At 41.9% G+C, this 16095-nt stretch overlaps 1 protein-coding gene and 1 long non-coding RNA gene across 8 annotated transcripts in view; one reads left to right on the top strand and one right to left on the bottom strand.

Moving 5' to 3' along the window:
- The window catches only part of TTC7A (tetratricopeptide repeat domain 7A), a 161067-nt gene that overhangs the window by 43046 nt on the left and 101926 nt on the right, over positions 1-16095 (top strand). For all 7 annotated transcript variants that reach the window (XM_052684050.1, XM_052682452.1, XM_052681689.1 and 4 more), the window contains one exon: positions 8470-8574. In XM_052684050.1, coding sequence (XP_052540010.1) covers positions 8470-8574 — 105 coding nt within the window. The remainder of the gene's footprint in view (positions 1-8469; positions 8575-16095) is intronic.
- Positions 8696-15142, bottom strand: LOC128083707 (uncharacterized). The gene is made up of 2 exons (XR_008208274.1): positions 14742-15142; positions 8696-8855 (listed from the first exon to the last, which is right to left on the bottom strand). It is a non-coding gene; the product is annotated as an uncharacterized LOC128083707 (long non-coding RNA).

The following is a 16095-nucleotide window of genomic DNA, read 5'->3' as shown; positions in this document are numbered from 1 at the left end:
ACTGCTGATAACAGTGTAGCTTGCCTAGAATGCAGAATGGAGAGCACACATGAAGTTTTATAGGTAAAAGATCTATTTTCACCTATCTCAGTCACAGCCAATTCCTGATCTTATTTCTTGGTAATGAAATCTCACATCCTGCAGTGTTACTTGTTCTGCAGTACAGCAAATTGTGCTCATAAATCTTGGGCATGACAGGAACCCTTTTACTACCAACCTGTGAATGCTGGAACTTGGTCTTTTTTTTTTTTTTCTTTCTTTCTTTTTTTTTTTTTTTTTTTCAAATACATTTTTAGGATTTGCAAAATCTGACCTTCTTAAAAATGCTGTAAAGGTCTGTCTTGTCCCCTGTTCTGTGTGGTGTTGAACTAGCCCAAAAACGGCCAAACAGTGGCTCTTGATTTTCACAAGTAATCACTGTGAATGTTAAGTCAACCAGCTAAGATTGTTACTGTGTGTATGCTTGAGTTTATTTGTTAGTTTAAAAAGGATGTGTCTTAATAAAAATAGGCATGCCACTTCAGAAATTTCTTACAGAGCAGGCAAGGCCTTAGGGATTTATAAAACAGTGAATAAGAAAGCTCAAAGAAGCATAACCTTCCTATTGTTCTTCTATCCACTTAAAGCAGTAGAAATAATGGAGTGACAGCAATTTAACTTGCCTGTGCTTCTCAGAATGTCCCTTAATGAGAAAAATGGTGTCATCTGGTTCTTCTTGTGGTTTTTTGTTTCGTTTGTTTTTAAGGCTGTTCTTGGGAATGCACGTACTGTGTATTTTCCAAACAAAAGGAGCATTTTTTTTAGATTTATGATTGCAGTATGGCCTGAAATTTGAAATACTTTTATGGACAATTTTAGATGAAATGCTGGGAAGGCATAGACAATGGCATGAGACATACCTGCTATAGAAAGGGAAGACTGAGAGATGTCCTGTGTCAGCAAGTGTAGTTCTGTATAGGCGAGAGAAAAGCTAAAATCAGACTGATGCAGAACCCTTGTGCTTCTGCATTGTTGCTAGAAAGCTATGCAGAACTCTGCGCAGATGCTTTGAGTTGCTTCTGCTGGTAGTAACATTCGTAATTTGGTGACATGACAGCCAGGGGTGGAGTGGGCATAGCAGCTCCCTGTGCCTGCCATGCGCAGACTGACCGAGCCCAAGTGGTGAGCACTGTGATAGCCCGATGCCATCTGGCACAGTCCTCAGGCTGTGAGATGAGCCACTGTCCTGCTGCCAGCCTAAAATGAGTGCAGTAGGTTGCATCTGCTTGTCTCGAGACTTTCAAAAAGTAAAAATGACCTGTTTTCAGAAGAATGGCAAAGGAGCAAACTTGTATTTACAGAGTAGAAGACTGCGTACGATGAGAATCTGCAGCTTTTCAGCTAAATGTTTTGCACTGAAGGCCATGGTGATAACCAGCACGCAGCTGCTGGTGTCTGAAGTTGGAGGCAAAATTGTCAGTCTAGGTGATGTATTATAGGCAAGAGGGATGTGAAATAGGGTCCTCGTGCACTTGCAAGCATTTCTCTGGCTTCAGACCAGTTGGATCAGTTACATGTTCAGACTCTTGTCCCTTTCCACACTTCACAGCCCCACACAGGACCCATCCTGAGTCCCAAAATGTCACTGGAGCTCTTTGGGATTAGAGACCCTGAAGTACATCATGGGATTGAATTCTGATTTAGATCAACAGTATTTGATGGTTTTCTGGTTCTGCATCGCGTGGTTTTTTTTGTACTGCAGCTGAAGGGAAAGGTGAACCAATAAACAGTGCACCTTGTGAAAGCACACATAAAGCAGTGTTGATGCTTCTCTTTTAAGTACCAGTCCAAGGGGACAGTATTTGTCTTTCATGACAGTGATGTGCTGTTTCCCCAAGAGTGGTGAGGAAGGATTCTGCTGCAGGGAGAACTGAAATTATTAGGTGAATGATGAATGTACTTGATCTATGAGTTCTGGATGTCCTAGCTGAGCCTTTCAACCTGCAGCAGTCTTAGTCAGCTTTCATGTCCAGTGGATATTTATTGCTAGTATATTCATTGCATGAAACGTTTTCATGCTCAAATTTAATATTTCTGCTCTATTTATTATTGTTTTTTTCATTACTGACTTAAAAGCTCTAGGATTGTTTATATGTTTCCTGACAGCAGAAATGGGGAGCGATACAGTCTCGGCCTTCCTGAGGGATGTCAGGAGTATTTGCTGAGGGGAGACAATCTGCCCTTGCCCCTCACTCTCTCATACTCATTTAGGGGATAAAGAACAGCAGGATGTCAGTGAGAGAAGAGGTCTGGAGTTGGTGGAGAGGCTGTAGAGAAGAGCCTCTGTGATGGGAGTCCAGTGGAGCAGGAGGAAGTTTTCTGGAGGCAAGAGCTGTGCTCAGCAGACCTTGTGCTGGGACTGCCGATGCCTGCAGAACACCATCACGTCAGCCCAGTGCTTGCCTTCAGGACAGCAATTGCATGAGTCCAAAAACAATTGTGTGGTTGCTGATCCCCCTGTTCTGAATGGCTGCCAGTAGAGGAATTGAAACCAGAAGGATGGCACTTTGCAAAACCAAGCAGAGAAACCTGATTTCAACTGTGCAAAATGCTCCTGTCTCCTTTTAGCCTTCTTGTGTTTGCTCATGTTTAAGACAAGAAGGAAGAAAGAGCCACACTTGTCTACCTGAATGGTTCTTAATAACATAGCACTTCAGGAAGCGTCTGATGCTATACAAAAGGAAATAATCGCATCCTCCTTGGCACCTGTGATTCAGCTGGTTTTAGGAGGGAGCAGGCTGCAGCTGTCTCAGAGCCTTGAGTGCAGTCATGGTGCTCCCTTCAGCTGCTCCGCAGGGGAGATAATGCGGCCTTGCCCAGGGCTTGTGCCAGCGGCGCTTCTAGGGCTTTGAAACCAGCCTTACACAGACATGAACTTTGGTTTCTGAGCCCTTTGAGAGTTGCTGATATGTGCTGGTCATAGCCAAATAGAGACAGCTAATGTCTGAGCTGCTCATATCTGTGTTGCACCCAAAAAAGGAATACTTCTCCTTATTTAAAACAGTGCAGCAAAAGCGGATGTCTTTGGTAGCTTCAAGGAGCTTCAAGTTTGACTCAGCCATGTCTGCAATGCCAACGTACAGCTTTCCAGAAGGTTAGAAAGAAAGATATAAATATATTTGATACATAATTCTGCAGCAACAGCAGACAAATTTTCTGATTTAGGCTGTTCCTTCTGTTGGTTTTCTTGCTAAAGCTTAGGCTGGTTGCTAGGCAACTGGCAAAAAAATAGTTCATTTCTCTTCGCATTGCAGGCAGGAACCTTGGGAGCAGCAGAGGTCTCAGATGGCTCCTTAAATAGCATTGCTGGGGACTGGAAGTTAAAATATTGAACAGTCATTGGTTAAAGATCCCGTTACAAAGGTCAGCCGTCTCGGGGATATGCAATAGTTTGGTTTCTTTCGGTGCAAAAGAAAGATCAGAAGTGTATGTGTGTGTGTTGTAGGCAGTGCTAAAAATGGAAAATTCTTGCCTGTTGAGCAGAGTACCTGGGTGGGCTGCAGGGTTGCCTTGAGGCTTAACTCTTTTCGTGACAGGAAGTGTGAAGTAGGGCATTCGTCACATTATTGTGGACAGATTTGTTCTATTAAATCCTAAGATTTGAGAGGTACTTCTAAAAGTGAATGTATGAAGCTGCTTAACTGCAGTGTTCCAGTTTGCAAACCGTGAGGTAAAAGAAAAAGCTCCCTGTATTGGAAGAAGCGAATGTCTTTGGGGAATGTTGTTTATACTGAGGGATTCACAGAATTATAGAAATTCAGTGAACAGCTAACATCAGAATAACTGATAGCCATGTTCTCAATTGCTTTCTCCCTCTTATGTCATCTTCCCTTGCGGTTCAAGATCTCTTATAGTTAGATGGCTGTGAATCCCAGGATAAGGGAGGTACTTATTCTCACATACTGGCAAAACACCCCTCCCCACTCCCAAACATCATCTTCCCCCCAAATCCCCTTCAGACAGCATAGTTTCTATGATCAGGCAGGAAGGTTCTAGGAGTAAAGCAACGTTATTTGTGAAGATTCAGCTGTGTCCTGAGCTGCCTGTTGAATGGGGCACAAGGCTATCTACCAAGAACACCTTCTTGAACATTTTTTTTCTCTCTGGCTGGAAGATTTACTGAAGAGAAAAAAGACAGGAAAGATTTTTTGGAACCTCTGCAAGAGAAAAGCAACTGTATATGGCGTGTCAGGTCTGGTTGGCACAATTTGTTGTCTAGAAATTCTTCCTTTTACTTACTTTTTTTTTTGTCTTTTAAGTATGAAATGAATTCTCTGACATCCTTCTTTTCTTGCTTTGGTACAGTGGAAGAGAAGAGGAAAGAAAGATAAATAGTATTGAAGTGCACTAGGAAATCCAGTATCTGGGCATCATTTACCTAAATGGAGTGCAGAAGCTCTTAAGCCTTTTTGAAAAGCAAGGAAACTAGCAGTAAACTAATTTTTCATTCTGTACTGATTGATCATGTGTAAACATCTTTGAGGAGCATGCTTGTGTACTTTGTTGTATAGTTAGCAAATGGGGAAGAAGAGTATTTAGTATTTGAAACAAGAGTTTTTGGTTGTTTTATTCCCCTGTAGGATTCAAAATCATGGTAGCTTTAATTACTTAGGGGAAGATGTCTTTTGCATCCTTCTTCCCAATAGCTTCCTTGTGTTATCACAATTGCACTCTGTATATTGAATGCAGTGCATGGAGCTCTTTCAGAAGTTAAAACTGAAAGCAGCCATTTGTCAGTGTTGGCAGTTACTTCCCTGCAACTGCCTTTCCTAATTTTGCTTCTCAGCAGAAGGAGAATATTGTTTGCAAATAGATTAGGTGAAGAAAAATCAACAGAGAGAAGAATGGATTCCTACGTAGATACTGGATTTAAACATGGAACAGTAGTGCGGTGTCCTTTCTCTGTTGTTGCAAAAAGCTTAGAGGTGGTATATGAAGGATGGAGATGCTCAACTCTTGTAATAGAGGTTCTTAAGTCCTCCAGAGAGCTCACTCTTTTGTGGCTGAACATTCCCATTAAGTCAGTATTTTCACTCCATAATCTGTTTTGAGGTCTATGCCTTGATGGACCTAACAAAAAATGGAGTCGTCATGGATCTCCTTAAACCTGGTGAGGATCTCAAGGCTGAGAACTCCTGTATTAGACCTTCCATAAACAAAATTAAAACCCACACAAGGCCTTTTTCCTAGTGAGATTTCAGATGAGACCCAGAGGCAAACCCATTTTTTTCCTGAAGTCCTTGAGAACTGACTCCAGTGCAGTCTTTAGAATCCAGCAATTAGAAATCCGAACAGAATTTAATTCTGGCTAGGGTTTGTTTTTTTAAGTGAGCTGCTCTGAAGCTCAGAATTATGAGCAGGAAGCACACAGTCACTTGCAGTTCAAGCTCTGCTCTTCTCAAAACATGCCCCACCAATAAATCCAATCATTATTGCCTTGTAGAGAATCTCACAAACAATGCTCTTGGCTGCCTGATCCACCCACACTAAGTGAAAGAATATGTACATTTTAATTGTCAGATTATTTCATTGTTGCACAAATGCTTTTTCACAGTAAATATTTTTACTAACCAATGACGTCCATGTTCAATACTTGATGTGCGTTCCCAGCCAAAGGCCTGTAATGAGTATCTGTGTCACAGCTTAGTAGTAAGTAAGGTTCCATTGGGAATGGGATATTCTTTCTACAGTTATTCCTTGTCTAACAGTTTCATCTAGGTGTAATTTCTGCTAGGTGAAGTTTTTGAGTTGAAATTATATAGTTCCCTTGAATTTTTAAATGTGGCTGGATAGAAAGGCTTCATGTCGCTCTGTTTCTGAAAGCATTTCTGCTCCCTGGGTTTAATTGCAATTTTTATAAACTTGCTTAAAGTGACATATCTTTGTAAATGTTTTAAGAGCAGCGTGGGAACAGTGTCTCTCCCTTTGTCAATTTGCATTCAGAAGCTCCCAAGTGCATGCAGTAAAGCTGCTCTGCACAGGCAGAGGCGTTTGGGTGTGGACTCAAGGCAGGATTTTGTGCTTAGCTGCATTCAGCAGTGGCTGTTGTGCTGTTGGCTTCTGAACTGTTTCTGGACAGCTTGCAGAAGCACTTCTTGGGGCTGTAGGGGCTGCAGAGCTGGCGTGCATCCTGGCCAGCCTTACTCAATGGTCTGCAAAAGGGGACAGAGCTCAAGAGGAGCTGGCAGGGAGCCAAGCTGTATGGCTTCTCTTCTGGAGTGGGCCCTGAAAGATTTTGCAGCTGTGGCTCAAATTAGAACAGACGTCTCGCTGCTCCAATTTGTGCTGGCTGACATCATGGCTGTAGCCAGCACCCAGGTGCCTACTGCTTTCTCCTTCAGGGAACTGAGGAACCACCACCCTATTCAGTCAGTATAGGATTTCGAAAAGCAGTGGCACTGGACAGGGTATATTCTGTATAAACTTGGGCCTTCCATTTTGATTTTGCCTGGTGGGATAGCAAAGGTTGGAGGTGTTGTTCAGCTGCACACGCACTGGCAGATGGGGTGGCACGTAGTCCTACGGTGCTGCTTGGGTTTTTGGTCTACAAACACCTGTGGGCTGGAGTAGAGGCACAAAGGAAGATGATGTGCTGGGCTAAGACACTTCTGAACAGCAACACACCCACTGGTGGTACTGGAAATATCAGCTTCCGGCAGTGCAAGCAGCCTTTTGTAAGGGGAGGATAAGATGCCCTGAGATACTGTTTGTTCTAAACAAATAGGTGTCACAAAGGTTCATTCTGAGGGATGAGAGTCATCTAGTAACAGCAGATGTGTTTCCATCTATAATTCAAAGCTGAAGTCTTTATTTCTGAAAGGAGTGAGGTAACAGTTTAAATTCCGGTCTTTGCTCTTACGCAGGCATCCTTCTGGCTTTGGACAAACTGTTGAATTGTCTGAAACTGTAAAACAGCAGATATTCCATTACTTGTACTGATGGTATTTGATGGCCCACATAGACGAGGAGCAATCTGGAGAATGTAGGGCCAAGATTCTAGACCATGCTACAGGTACCCAAGCTTTCAAGCAGGAGGCTTCACACTGTGCCACTGCAGAGCCTATGTTCTCTCTTATAGAACTCATCTTTTCCTTGGCAGAACTGCAGTACATCCCTTCTTCCCTTTCCAAGGCTCCCTTACAAGCCAGTTTTTAGCCAAGCTTTGAATCCCTTAGCAAGAGCTGGACCTTCAGTTCCGTGGAGAAAAGAGGAGGCAGGCTGCGCCAGATCTGTACAGTGTGAGGGAGGGGAAGTGCTGATAGCCCGTGGGAGTGTGAAGCTGTCATGTGGAGCTGCCAATTCCTTGGGATTAGAGCAGACTCCAGACCCAGTGGTGTGATTGTCAGGAGGTCTGGTGGGGAGAGTTTTTGTGGGTCAGGGTCGGGAGGAGATGGCCATGGCCTGATAGGAATAGCCATTAGTTTGGTTCTGCAAGCTTAGTAGTGCGTTTACTGCTCTCCTGTAAAAAGTCCATGGGTATTTGACACGGTTAGGAGCAATGGGGCATGTGAGAACAAATTATGAGAAAACTTCCCCTCGAGTTCCCAGGTGAGAGCATTAGAGGGGCTCTGATTAAAGACGAGAATTGGAAATTTCTTTGAAATTTCATGTTTTGAGCATGATGGGGTGGGCTATGAAACTGACAGAGCTGAGCAGACCTGCTCGCCAGCCTCTCAGACCTGAGCTTTCCTTATTCCCCATTCAGCTTTCTGAAATATGGCAGCTGTGAATGGCACTGCTGTAAAAAGCAGTGTTTATAGAGCACATTGAATATCAGAAGGGCTGTGTGACTGCTTGGCTTCATAAACACCATTCATGCATTCATGAATGGTAACCTAACACCAGGAAGATTTCTATGGGCTTTCTTTTCATGCTATTCAGACCACCCGCTGAGCAATGTAGTGCTCTGCAAAACTGCCTGCTTCACCCTTTGCGTGGTGGGATCCCAGTTGTATTCTTTTATGTACTAGAAAAGACAGAAAACGGTCTACAGAAGAGATTATTTTAGCTCTCTGAATATAGTTGGCCTAAAATGTAATGTACTGTAGGATAAGCTCTTTATGATCTCTTCTGGCTTACTAGAAGATGATTGCGTACAGGGGAAACTGTGTCAGAGTTCCTGTGAGTTGGAAGGGCAGCGTTAAAATTACCAGCATGTTAACAGCTTTTTGTGTAGTGCACAGACCGTGCTGGTTCTCTGGTGTATTTCTTCTGAATGTGGGAAGTGTGTGTGTGTGTTCATATGTGCACGTGTGTGTCTGTCTGTATAGGTGAGAATAAAGTTGCTAGCTTTTTGCCCATGTGATTGTTTTTAACCTCATATCACTGTTTTGTATGTTTCACTGAAATATATTGTGCGGACTCCATGACAACGTTGTCTAATCAGCCTTTTTTTATTTCTTCCTCCTCTCTCCCCTCCTCCTTCTCCAGTCAGCATATGCTGTATCAGTGCTCAAAGAGTGTGCTAAACTGCGACCAACAGATCCCACCGTTCCTCTTCTTGCTGCCAAGGTCTGCATTGGGTCACTGCACTGGGTAAGCAAGCTGATGCAATTGTCATTGTGCAATGTGTCTAACGCTGCAGTCACAGTACCATTGTGTAGTTGGAGTGCTGAGAATGGAAATCCATGTTAAAAATCATACACATAGGCACACGTTTTAAAGAAAAGAAAAGTATTACTAATAAATATTGCAGTAAGACAGGAATGGGTTTTGCTGGCTTTTGATCAAAAGGATGGGATAAATCCATAATGGCTATTCTTGAGACTGCCTCTTCAAATGAGTATCCAGAGCTGGATCTGCCACGCCGCTAGCCCCTGGAAGACAAAAGTTAATAAGTGAGTCTGACCCTTGAACTCCTAGATAGCTGAGGTCTGCTGTATGATTCAATCCTTTGTTCTTAAAGTTCCCGTGTCAGTGTTTTCTGTTCTGGATGTGTTAATGTATGCTCCAGAAGCAGAGTGGGAGTTGAAGTCTGTGCCTGTGAAATTCTCATTATCCCAAGGAGCTGAAACATCTGTCAGTCCTGTACTGTTTGGTTTTATTAATTGAATTGCAGCCTGCTGTTTTCACCTGTCCTCACCACGAGGTGTCCCTGCAGTCAGTGAAGGATTATAATTGCTAACACAAGTAAAAGATACAAGAAAAAAAAAAAGCATGAAAGAAAATACCAGAAGAATCTGCTCAGATTTTGGTGACAAAATATTCTTCCTCCTGCTGCCATCCTCAGCATCTCTGTATGGTAAAAATTGGTATAAAGATGAATTTGACTGAATGCTATCAATTTACATGACTGTCAATGAGAAGACTTGGTTATGTATGTATTTGAATCAACTGTAATTGTTGAACTTGTACGTGAGTCAGCAGAAACTGGGAAGCATTGTGTTCTAGGAAAAAAATCCGTCAGGTCTGAGGGTGATGGGGGAATCCTTGCTGACCCACATGACTTATAGAGCAATTTAGCTCTCTTGTAACCTTAGCTCAGTATCTAAGTTTTGACGGCTGAAAGCTATTGTGCAGCTTAAAATAATACAGTAAATATATTTAAATAAAGCCAATACTTTTTTCTGATTCTTAGAGATTTTAAAACTACAAGCGAGTCAGACATTACAGCTGTATTGAAGACTTATTAGCATCTCTGCTGATGGTTTCAAAAGCAACATCAATTTAGTATTAGTCTAAAACATAATGCTGAGGTTTTTTCTCTGTGTAGGCTCTGAAGTTAGAGTTGCTTCATGGGTTGAATTCCTATATTCATCTGGAGTGATAGTGGGGGACTTGGAGTCTAAGAGCTTACCCTATCAATTCTACTGCCTCAATGATTACCAGGAGGAGGGGGAAGAAAAAAAAAAAGCTGGCAGGGACAGTCAAATTTAAGGAAAATCTTTCTGAAACCAAGCTAGGAGCCTATTTTGCCTAGGAGCCAGGACTTCAGTATGACAGGCAAACCTGAGATCTCCTTGTTGCCCATAGTTTTTCAGCTCTTCTGACTTCCTGCTTGGTGAACAAAGTGAGGGGCACTGGAAGTAATAAGGAACGTGTTCTGTGGGACCTGATACTTATAAACAAGAACTGGTTGGGAATGCAAAGGAGAGTAGACTTGACTACAGTGAGCATGAAATGTTTAAGATTAGGATGCTGAGAGGAGGGAACAAAGAAGATAGCAGAATTGTCCATTCAGATGTACAGGAAGTCAAACAAGAGTGACAGGAGCATAGAGAAGTGACCTGGGAGGAGTGTATGAAGACACTGTCCAAGTGAGCAGGGAAAAACTAGAAAAAATCTCAAAGCCCACCTGCAATTGAATCAGTCCACCATTCACATGGATGTTAATTGGCTGGAGAAATGGGCCTACAGAAATCTTACTAAGTTCCACGAAGAGAAATGCACCTGGGGAGGAATAATCACATGCTAAGAGTGCCAACTAGCTGGAAAGCAGCTTTGCAGAAAAGGACTTGGGGTTCTGGTAGGCAAATAGAATATGAATCATCAATGTCAACTACTTCTAAACAGAAATAGTGGCTTCAAAGAGGCTGTGGTCTCTCAATATTTGCTTGACACATGACTTCTGCCTTAATTAGACTTAGGACAAAATTCTGAGAGAGTGTATTCATCTTGTAAGACTCCATGCTAAAATCGAGATCCCTGTGATGGTCTGACATTTAACAGGAATGGTGAAGTTTTAACGAAGGCACTGTGCTAGATACTGGGTCATTGGTGTTTGTTGAGGTGAAAGGACCAGATTTCTGTAAGGTGAGAAAAGAAATGTCAGACTGCTTGTTTTTCTTATGTTACCCTGGTGTTTATGCAACTCTCAGTAGTGAGGACAAAATCTCATATGGTACCGTTAAAGTCTGATGCCTGTGACGGATGAGGGGTTGAATGTGTAATTATTAGCCCAAATTAAAGATGCTGCTTTGCCAGTAAAATAGGCAAAGGTAAAATTTGTTTTTTTCCTTGATGCTTCTCTTCAACATCACTGTGGATCCTCTAGTGCAGCTGGCAAAGAAAGAATGCTTTGTTTTAGAGACATATAGAAAAGAAGGTGAAACTGTACCAGTCACAGCTCTGTCCTCAGTCAATCTGGTATGTCCAGAATTTCTCACACATGGCAAAAAATGTTAAAGCAACAGTCTAATCTTAAAAAAATAGAAGAAAGGAGAGAGAACTGTTTTTGACTATTTCAAAGAAAGGGTTTTTCCCTCTAACAGTTGCTTTTTCATTGTATGGAACACTTTCCAGTGTTTTTGGATCAGAAGTGAGGTTCAATCTGAAATAATAACATTTTTTCACAAGAGCATAATTTTACTGTAGTTATTCAGAAAATAATCTTATAAACTCAAACCAAATCCAGTAATATTCCTCTCTCCTCTTCCTTTTTCTCAGTGGCCTATACTCTATTCTGACACCAAACTTTAATGATGCCATAGAATAGTTTTAATTAAGGGGAGCCAGAGAGAAATCTGAGCATCTTAGCATGATAGGTTTCTGCATTTCATAGTTAAAGGGATGCCTCTGATACTATTGGCAAACTCCACTGTCTAATGAAAACCTTCCTGCTTAGCAGAGCTGTTTTTCTAAATGTCATCCTTACAGTAATTATTTGCATTTAAATTACATGGCAATCACAACAGAATTGAATCATTTAAACTGGAAGTGAACAAATTGATCAATGCCAGTATAAATAGAAGGGAGGATAGACAGGGCACTGGAACAATCTAATGGACAAATATCAACAGTAGCAAATATTCAGATGCATCTTGCTTTTCAAAACATACAGAATGAATAATTTCTCAGTTGGGAGGTTTATCTGTGTACTTCATTGCTAGTTAGGCAGGAAAAGGGCAAAACCAGATCACTGTTCGTACAAACAAAACATGCTGTTTGTATGTCCTACATCTGTCTATTGTGTGCTTTTGGTGTGATGTATTCAATTCATTTATAGTCTGTGGACTAGTTTAGTCTTACTTCAGTTACTAGCAAAAAAAAAAAAAAAAAAAGACAATTTATTCTGTCAGATAAATACAAAATGATATGAGGAACACAGAACAGTCTCCTTCCTAATTAATGTAATGGTCATTTTAACTTGTTTTGCTGACTTTTTACATGGAATCTCCATACACTCTGAAAAACAAAAACCCAACCTAAATAAACTAATTGATACAATTCTGATTTGGAACAGTGAGGATACCCAGATCATGGAAAAAATATCACAGAGCAAAACAAAGTACAAAATGTATGCATTTGTACTGTGCCTGCCATGCAAATCAATGTATACCAGATGTGGAAAAGAACTGGATGCAGTCAGCTTCTGTTGTGACATTATGACTGGTTTATTAACTGATGTAAATTGGCACTACTCCACTGCCATATTTCTAGCACCATGCTGGCTTACATCAGCTCATGATCTGCCCCTCAACCACTAGCTTTCAGAATTTGGCCTGCTTTAAACATCTCAATGAAGTAAGGAATGTTTCCATTTTCAGAATTATAGATTTTCACAAATTAAAGAAAAAAAAAAAAACAGCAGAGAGTGAACAGCAAATTAGTCCTTCAGTTGTTCTAAAGCTTACGCCAAATGCCTTGGAGGACCACTTCAAAATAGTGCACCTATACAGATCACACTTGTCTGGCCAAGGTGCAGTTTGACCTGTACTTAATAAAGCTGATAGCATGCAAATTTTTTAACAAAGTTGGAACTCTGATACTGTATTTATCCCATTACCCTGTTGTGTTTTAAAAGAGTTTTTGTGGTGAACTCAAAATTGCTTTTGAGGTGCCATGCTGCCTGGCATTCCAGTTTGCCAAGATTTCAGCAGAACGGTCTGATGAACTTAAATGTGAACAATTGTATCAAGGGAACACAAAGGCTGTTTGTGTTTAACCAGCTGTCTTCTGGCTTTCCAAAAATTACTATGAAGTTTTGGACTACTGAAGTTCAGAGTGTTATTTTAGATTTTCTTAAAAGTCCATGTAGCTTGGAGTGGAGTGTCCATACTGGGGTTGTCCTGTCTTGATCTGCTGTCAATTTAGAGTGCCACTTTGTAAAAGACTTGCTGCAGTTTTCTCCTTCACTTAGCATTCCCTCTCAGCTATACTGGTGGAGATTTTGAGCTACAACATGAGTTGTTGTTTTTAGTAACTTTATATTAAGGTGCTGGTAGTTTCACTACTCATCTAGGTTCCACAAGACAATTGTGACAGGTGTTGTAAGAATATTAAAAACTGAACACTAGGTGTCAAATACTGACTTTATCAATTTTATAAGTATTATTTAAAGGCATCGATAGTTACTAAGATGCTTTCAATGGAGATGCATTCAGAATTTGATAAATACCCGTGGAGATGAATTATGATCCTAGGATAGCTTGAATCTTCTACGACAGTGGTCTAACAGAGAGTAGGAGGGCATGAGACATGCTCTTACTGTTTTCAGCGGCCCACAGTGTTTGACACCACAGAAATAGTTTGACACCACAGAAATAGTACTGTGGAGTTAAATGTGGGTAATACCACACGATGCCAGTGTTATCAGCTAGCACAAAGTTTTGGAGAGACTTCACCCTATGGCAAAAACTGCAGCACGAGTGCGTGCTGCACCTCACTACCACTTCCCCTGCTTCTTTTGACTTGCAGATCCTAGTGTGGGAAAATGGAGATTGTGTTGTCCGTTAGGGCAAAGGCAGAAAAGCAGCAGGGTAAGGCCAGGTCAGACAATGCATGAAATCTGTAAAGTGTAAGTTGTACAGTGAGGTCAGTACATGATGGGGGCGGGAAGGAGGGTTGGAAGGTTGGCAGCATGGAGATTTAGAGTTGCATGCTTCTGAGGTAACAGCTTATCGTTCATTACTTTCACAGACCACTTAATCCAAGAGTGTTTCTTTCTCTTCTCTCTGTTGTTGACCCTGTCATTACAGATGATAAATGATGTGCATGTGCTTGTACCCAGTCACCTAGGAGCCCTGGAATTGCATGGCATTGCGTAGGTTTTACTGTGGGATGAGTAACATTGTAAGATCAAATCTAGCCCCATTATCTGAGTTATTCCACCTGCTAAGCAGACTCTGTAAAGGACTGACATCACTGTGAGGAGAGGCTACTGAGAAAACAGTGAATGGTGAGGAGCTGCTGAAGATTTCTTCCATCTTTTAAAATAGATTCTCACTGACATCACAGCTTCTGTTACTGAGATAATCCAAAGGATTTTAGATGTTAAAGGCAACCAAGGATTTTATACATTTTCCTTGTGAACAAACCACTCTTGATACACTGGAGGAAAGGATCAAGTATTACTAAGTACAGTGGGCTGGGTTTACATGCTGAATATGTTGACAAGCAATCAGCAATATTGAAGGACCAACAATAGAAAGCATGGGATTTTTTTATTTCCTGGCATGTAATGTGGTTTGTGTTGTATATTGTGAACAGCAGTGGGACAGAGCTTTCTGTTACACAATACCTTACTGGGCACTTTTTTCCTATGTAGTTTTCCCCTTTTCTCTTAATCTTCCCATTATTTAATTTTTCCTGTTCTTTACTGTAGCCTCCAAACCTACAAGCCTGTATAACAAAGAAGATAAAAGCCTAATTCATCTAGATAACAGTATATAGCTTTGTGTGGAAGCTCTTCCTATAGGATTTGGATCTCTGAGATACTTGGGTGTTTCTCAGTCCTGGGGTGTCCAAGCTCCTATTTCACTAACCTTGTCTGCTGTCCTAGTCCAGTGTCACATGCTGTGTTTCCTGCCTCCTCCCTTGTGCACTCCCCTTCTCAGCGCAGTAGAATTCATTTCAGTCATTGCAGTCATTTCAGTGCTGCAGTGTAACGTCAGTTTTGCTTGTCTTCATTTGTTCTAAATCCTGGTGGGAACTGCAGTCCACTTGCAGTCTTGGAAGGTGTAGATTCAGTGGTGTAGGGCTTGAGCTTTTCTAAAAACACTGGGTGGTGGTTGGAAACCAGCTGGGTGGCGATAGGCCAGGCGACAGCACCTGCTGTTCCCCACTCGTCAGTGTGCCTCTGGGCTTGGCTGCAGCACTCACCTGACCTGCGGTCAAATAACAGGAGTAGCTGGATGGAACAGCTTACCCTCAGGGTTGTGCAACTAACAACTACTCTGTTTTCATCAAAGATGATAGAGGAGGTGGAAGGGAAAAAAAAAGAACAGCAACGCAGCATTACAATCTTATCAGTGTCAGCTTGTGGTTTGGCAGCCTTTTTCTCGCCAGGTGCCAGCTGCATGCTTCTTTTCTGGTGTGGGGGAAAAGTTATTTAGCTGGTGCTTCCAAGTGCCTCCTGACAGGTAGTATAGCTTCAGTTCAAAATATGGAAAGTTCCCTTTAGCTTGTTTTCCACGACACCTGCTTTCTGCCATACAGATCTGAGAAGGCAGGAACCTCTCTCTGCAGCCCTTTACTCAAAAAGCTATTCAGTAGGAAGTATTCAGAGGAATTTAGCAAGAGTAAGGGCCAAATCAGAGATGTAGCTGTGTGGGTATAAGACTTTGGGTTTTATTGTTTCTGAAGGAATAGCAAGTAATGATTCTAAGGGAAGTGAATTCAAGCTGTTACAAGCATACTGATGACCAAAGAAATGCCTTTTTCTGCATTCTTGCGAGCTGCTGTTGGCGCTGCTGGCAACTGGTTAATAGCAGTACTTATGCATTGTCTGGTGATGATGTGATCCTGTGCCATCCCTGCTGTCTGGGGGACACCTGGCATCCTGTGGCCTAGAATTTGCTAGCAATGGTCTGTAATATGCAACAATTTTTATCCATGTTCCTTGCCCTCCCAATGCAGCATTGCACCATTTTAAGTTGGAGTCCTCATTTGAAGTGAACAAACTGTTTGAGTTCCCTTCATGTTGAGTCTGGCCACCTGGTTGTGCAACTGGAGTAGGAATGGCTGTCTTCTGCTGTGCCTTTTGTGTCTTAGCTGGCTTCTGCGTAGCTTGAGCTTGCAACTTCTGAGAGTCCCAGAGTGAGATTTCACATGCCTCTCACCCCATGAGGAGAGGGGAAAGGAATAGTAGCTCCTGCTGCTTCAGGATATGTGGCAAAC

Source organism: Tympanuchus pallidicinctus, unplaced genomic scaffold, assembly GCF_026119805.1.
Source record: "Tympanuchus pallidicinctus isolate F22 unplaced genomic scaffold, pur_lepc_1.0 scaffold1, whole genome shotgun sequence".
NCBI lineage: Eukaryota > Metazoa > Chordata > Aves > Galliformes > Phasianidae > Tympanuchus > Tympanuchus pallidicinctus.
The sequence above is the reverse complement of the archived record's forward strand: the minus strand, read 5'-3'. Positions and strand labels throughout refer to the sequence as shown.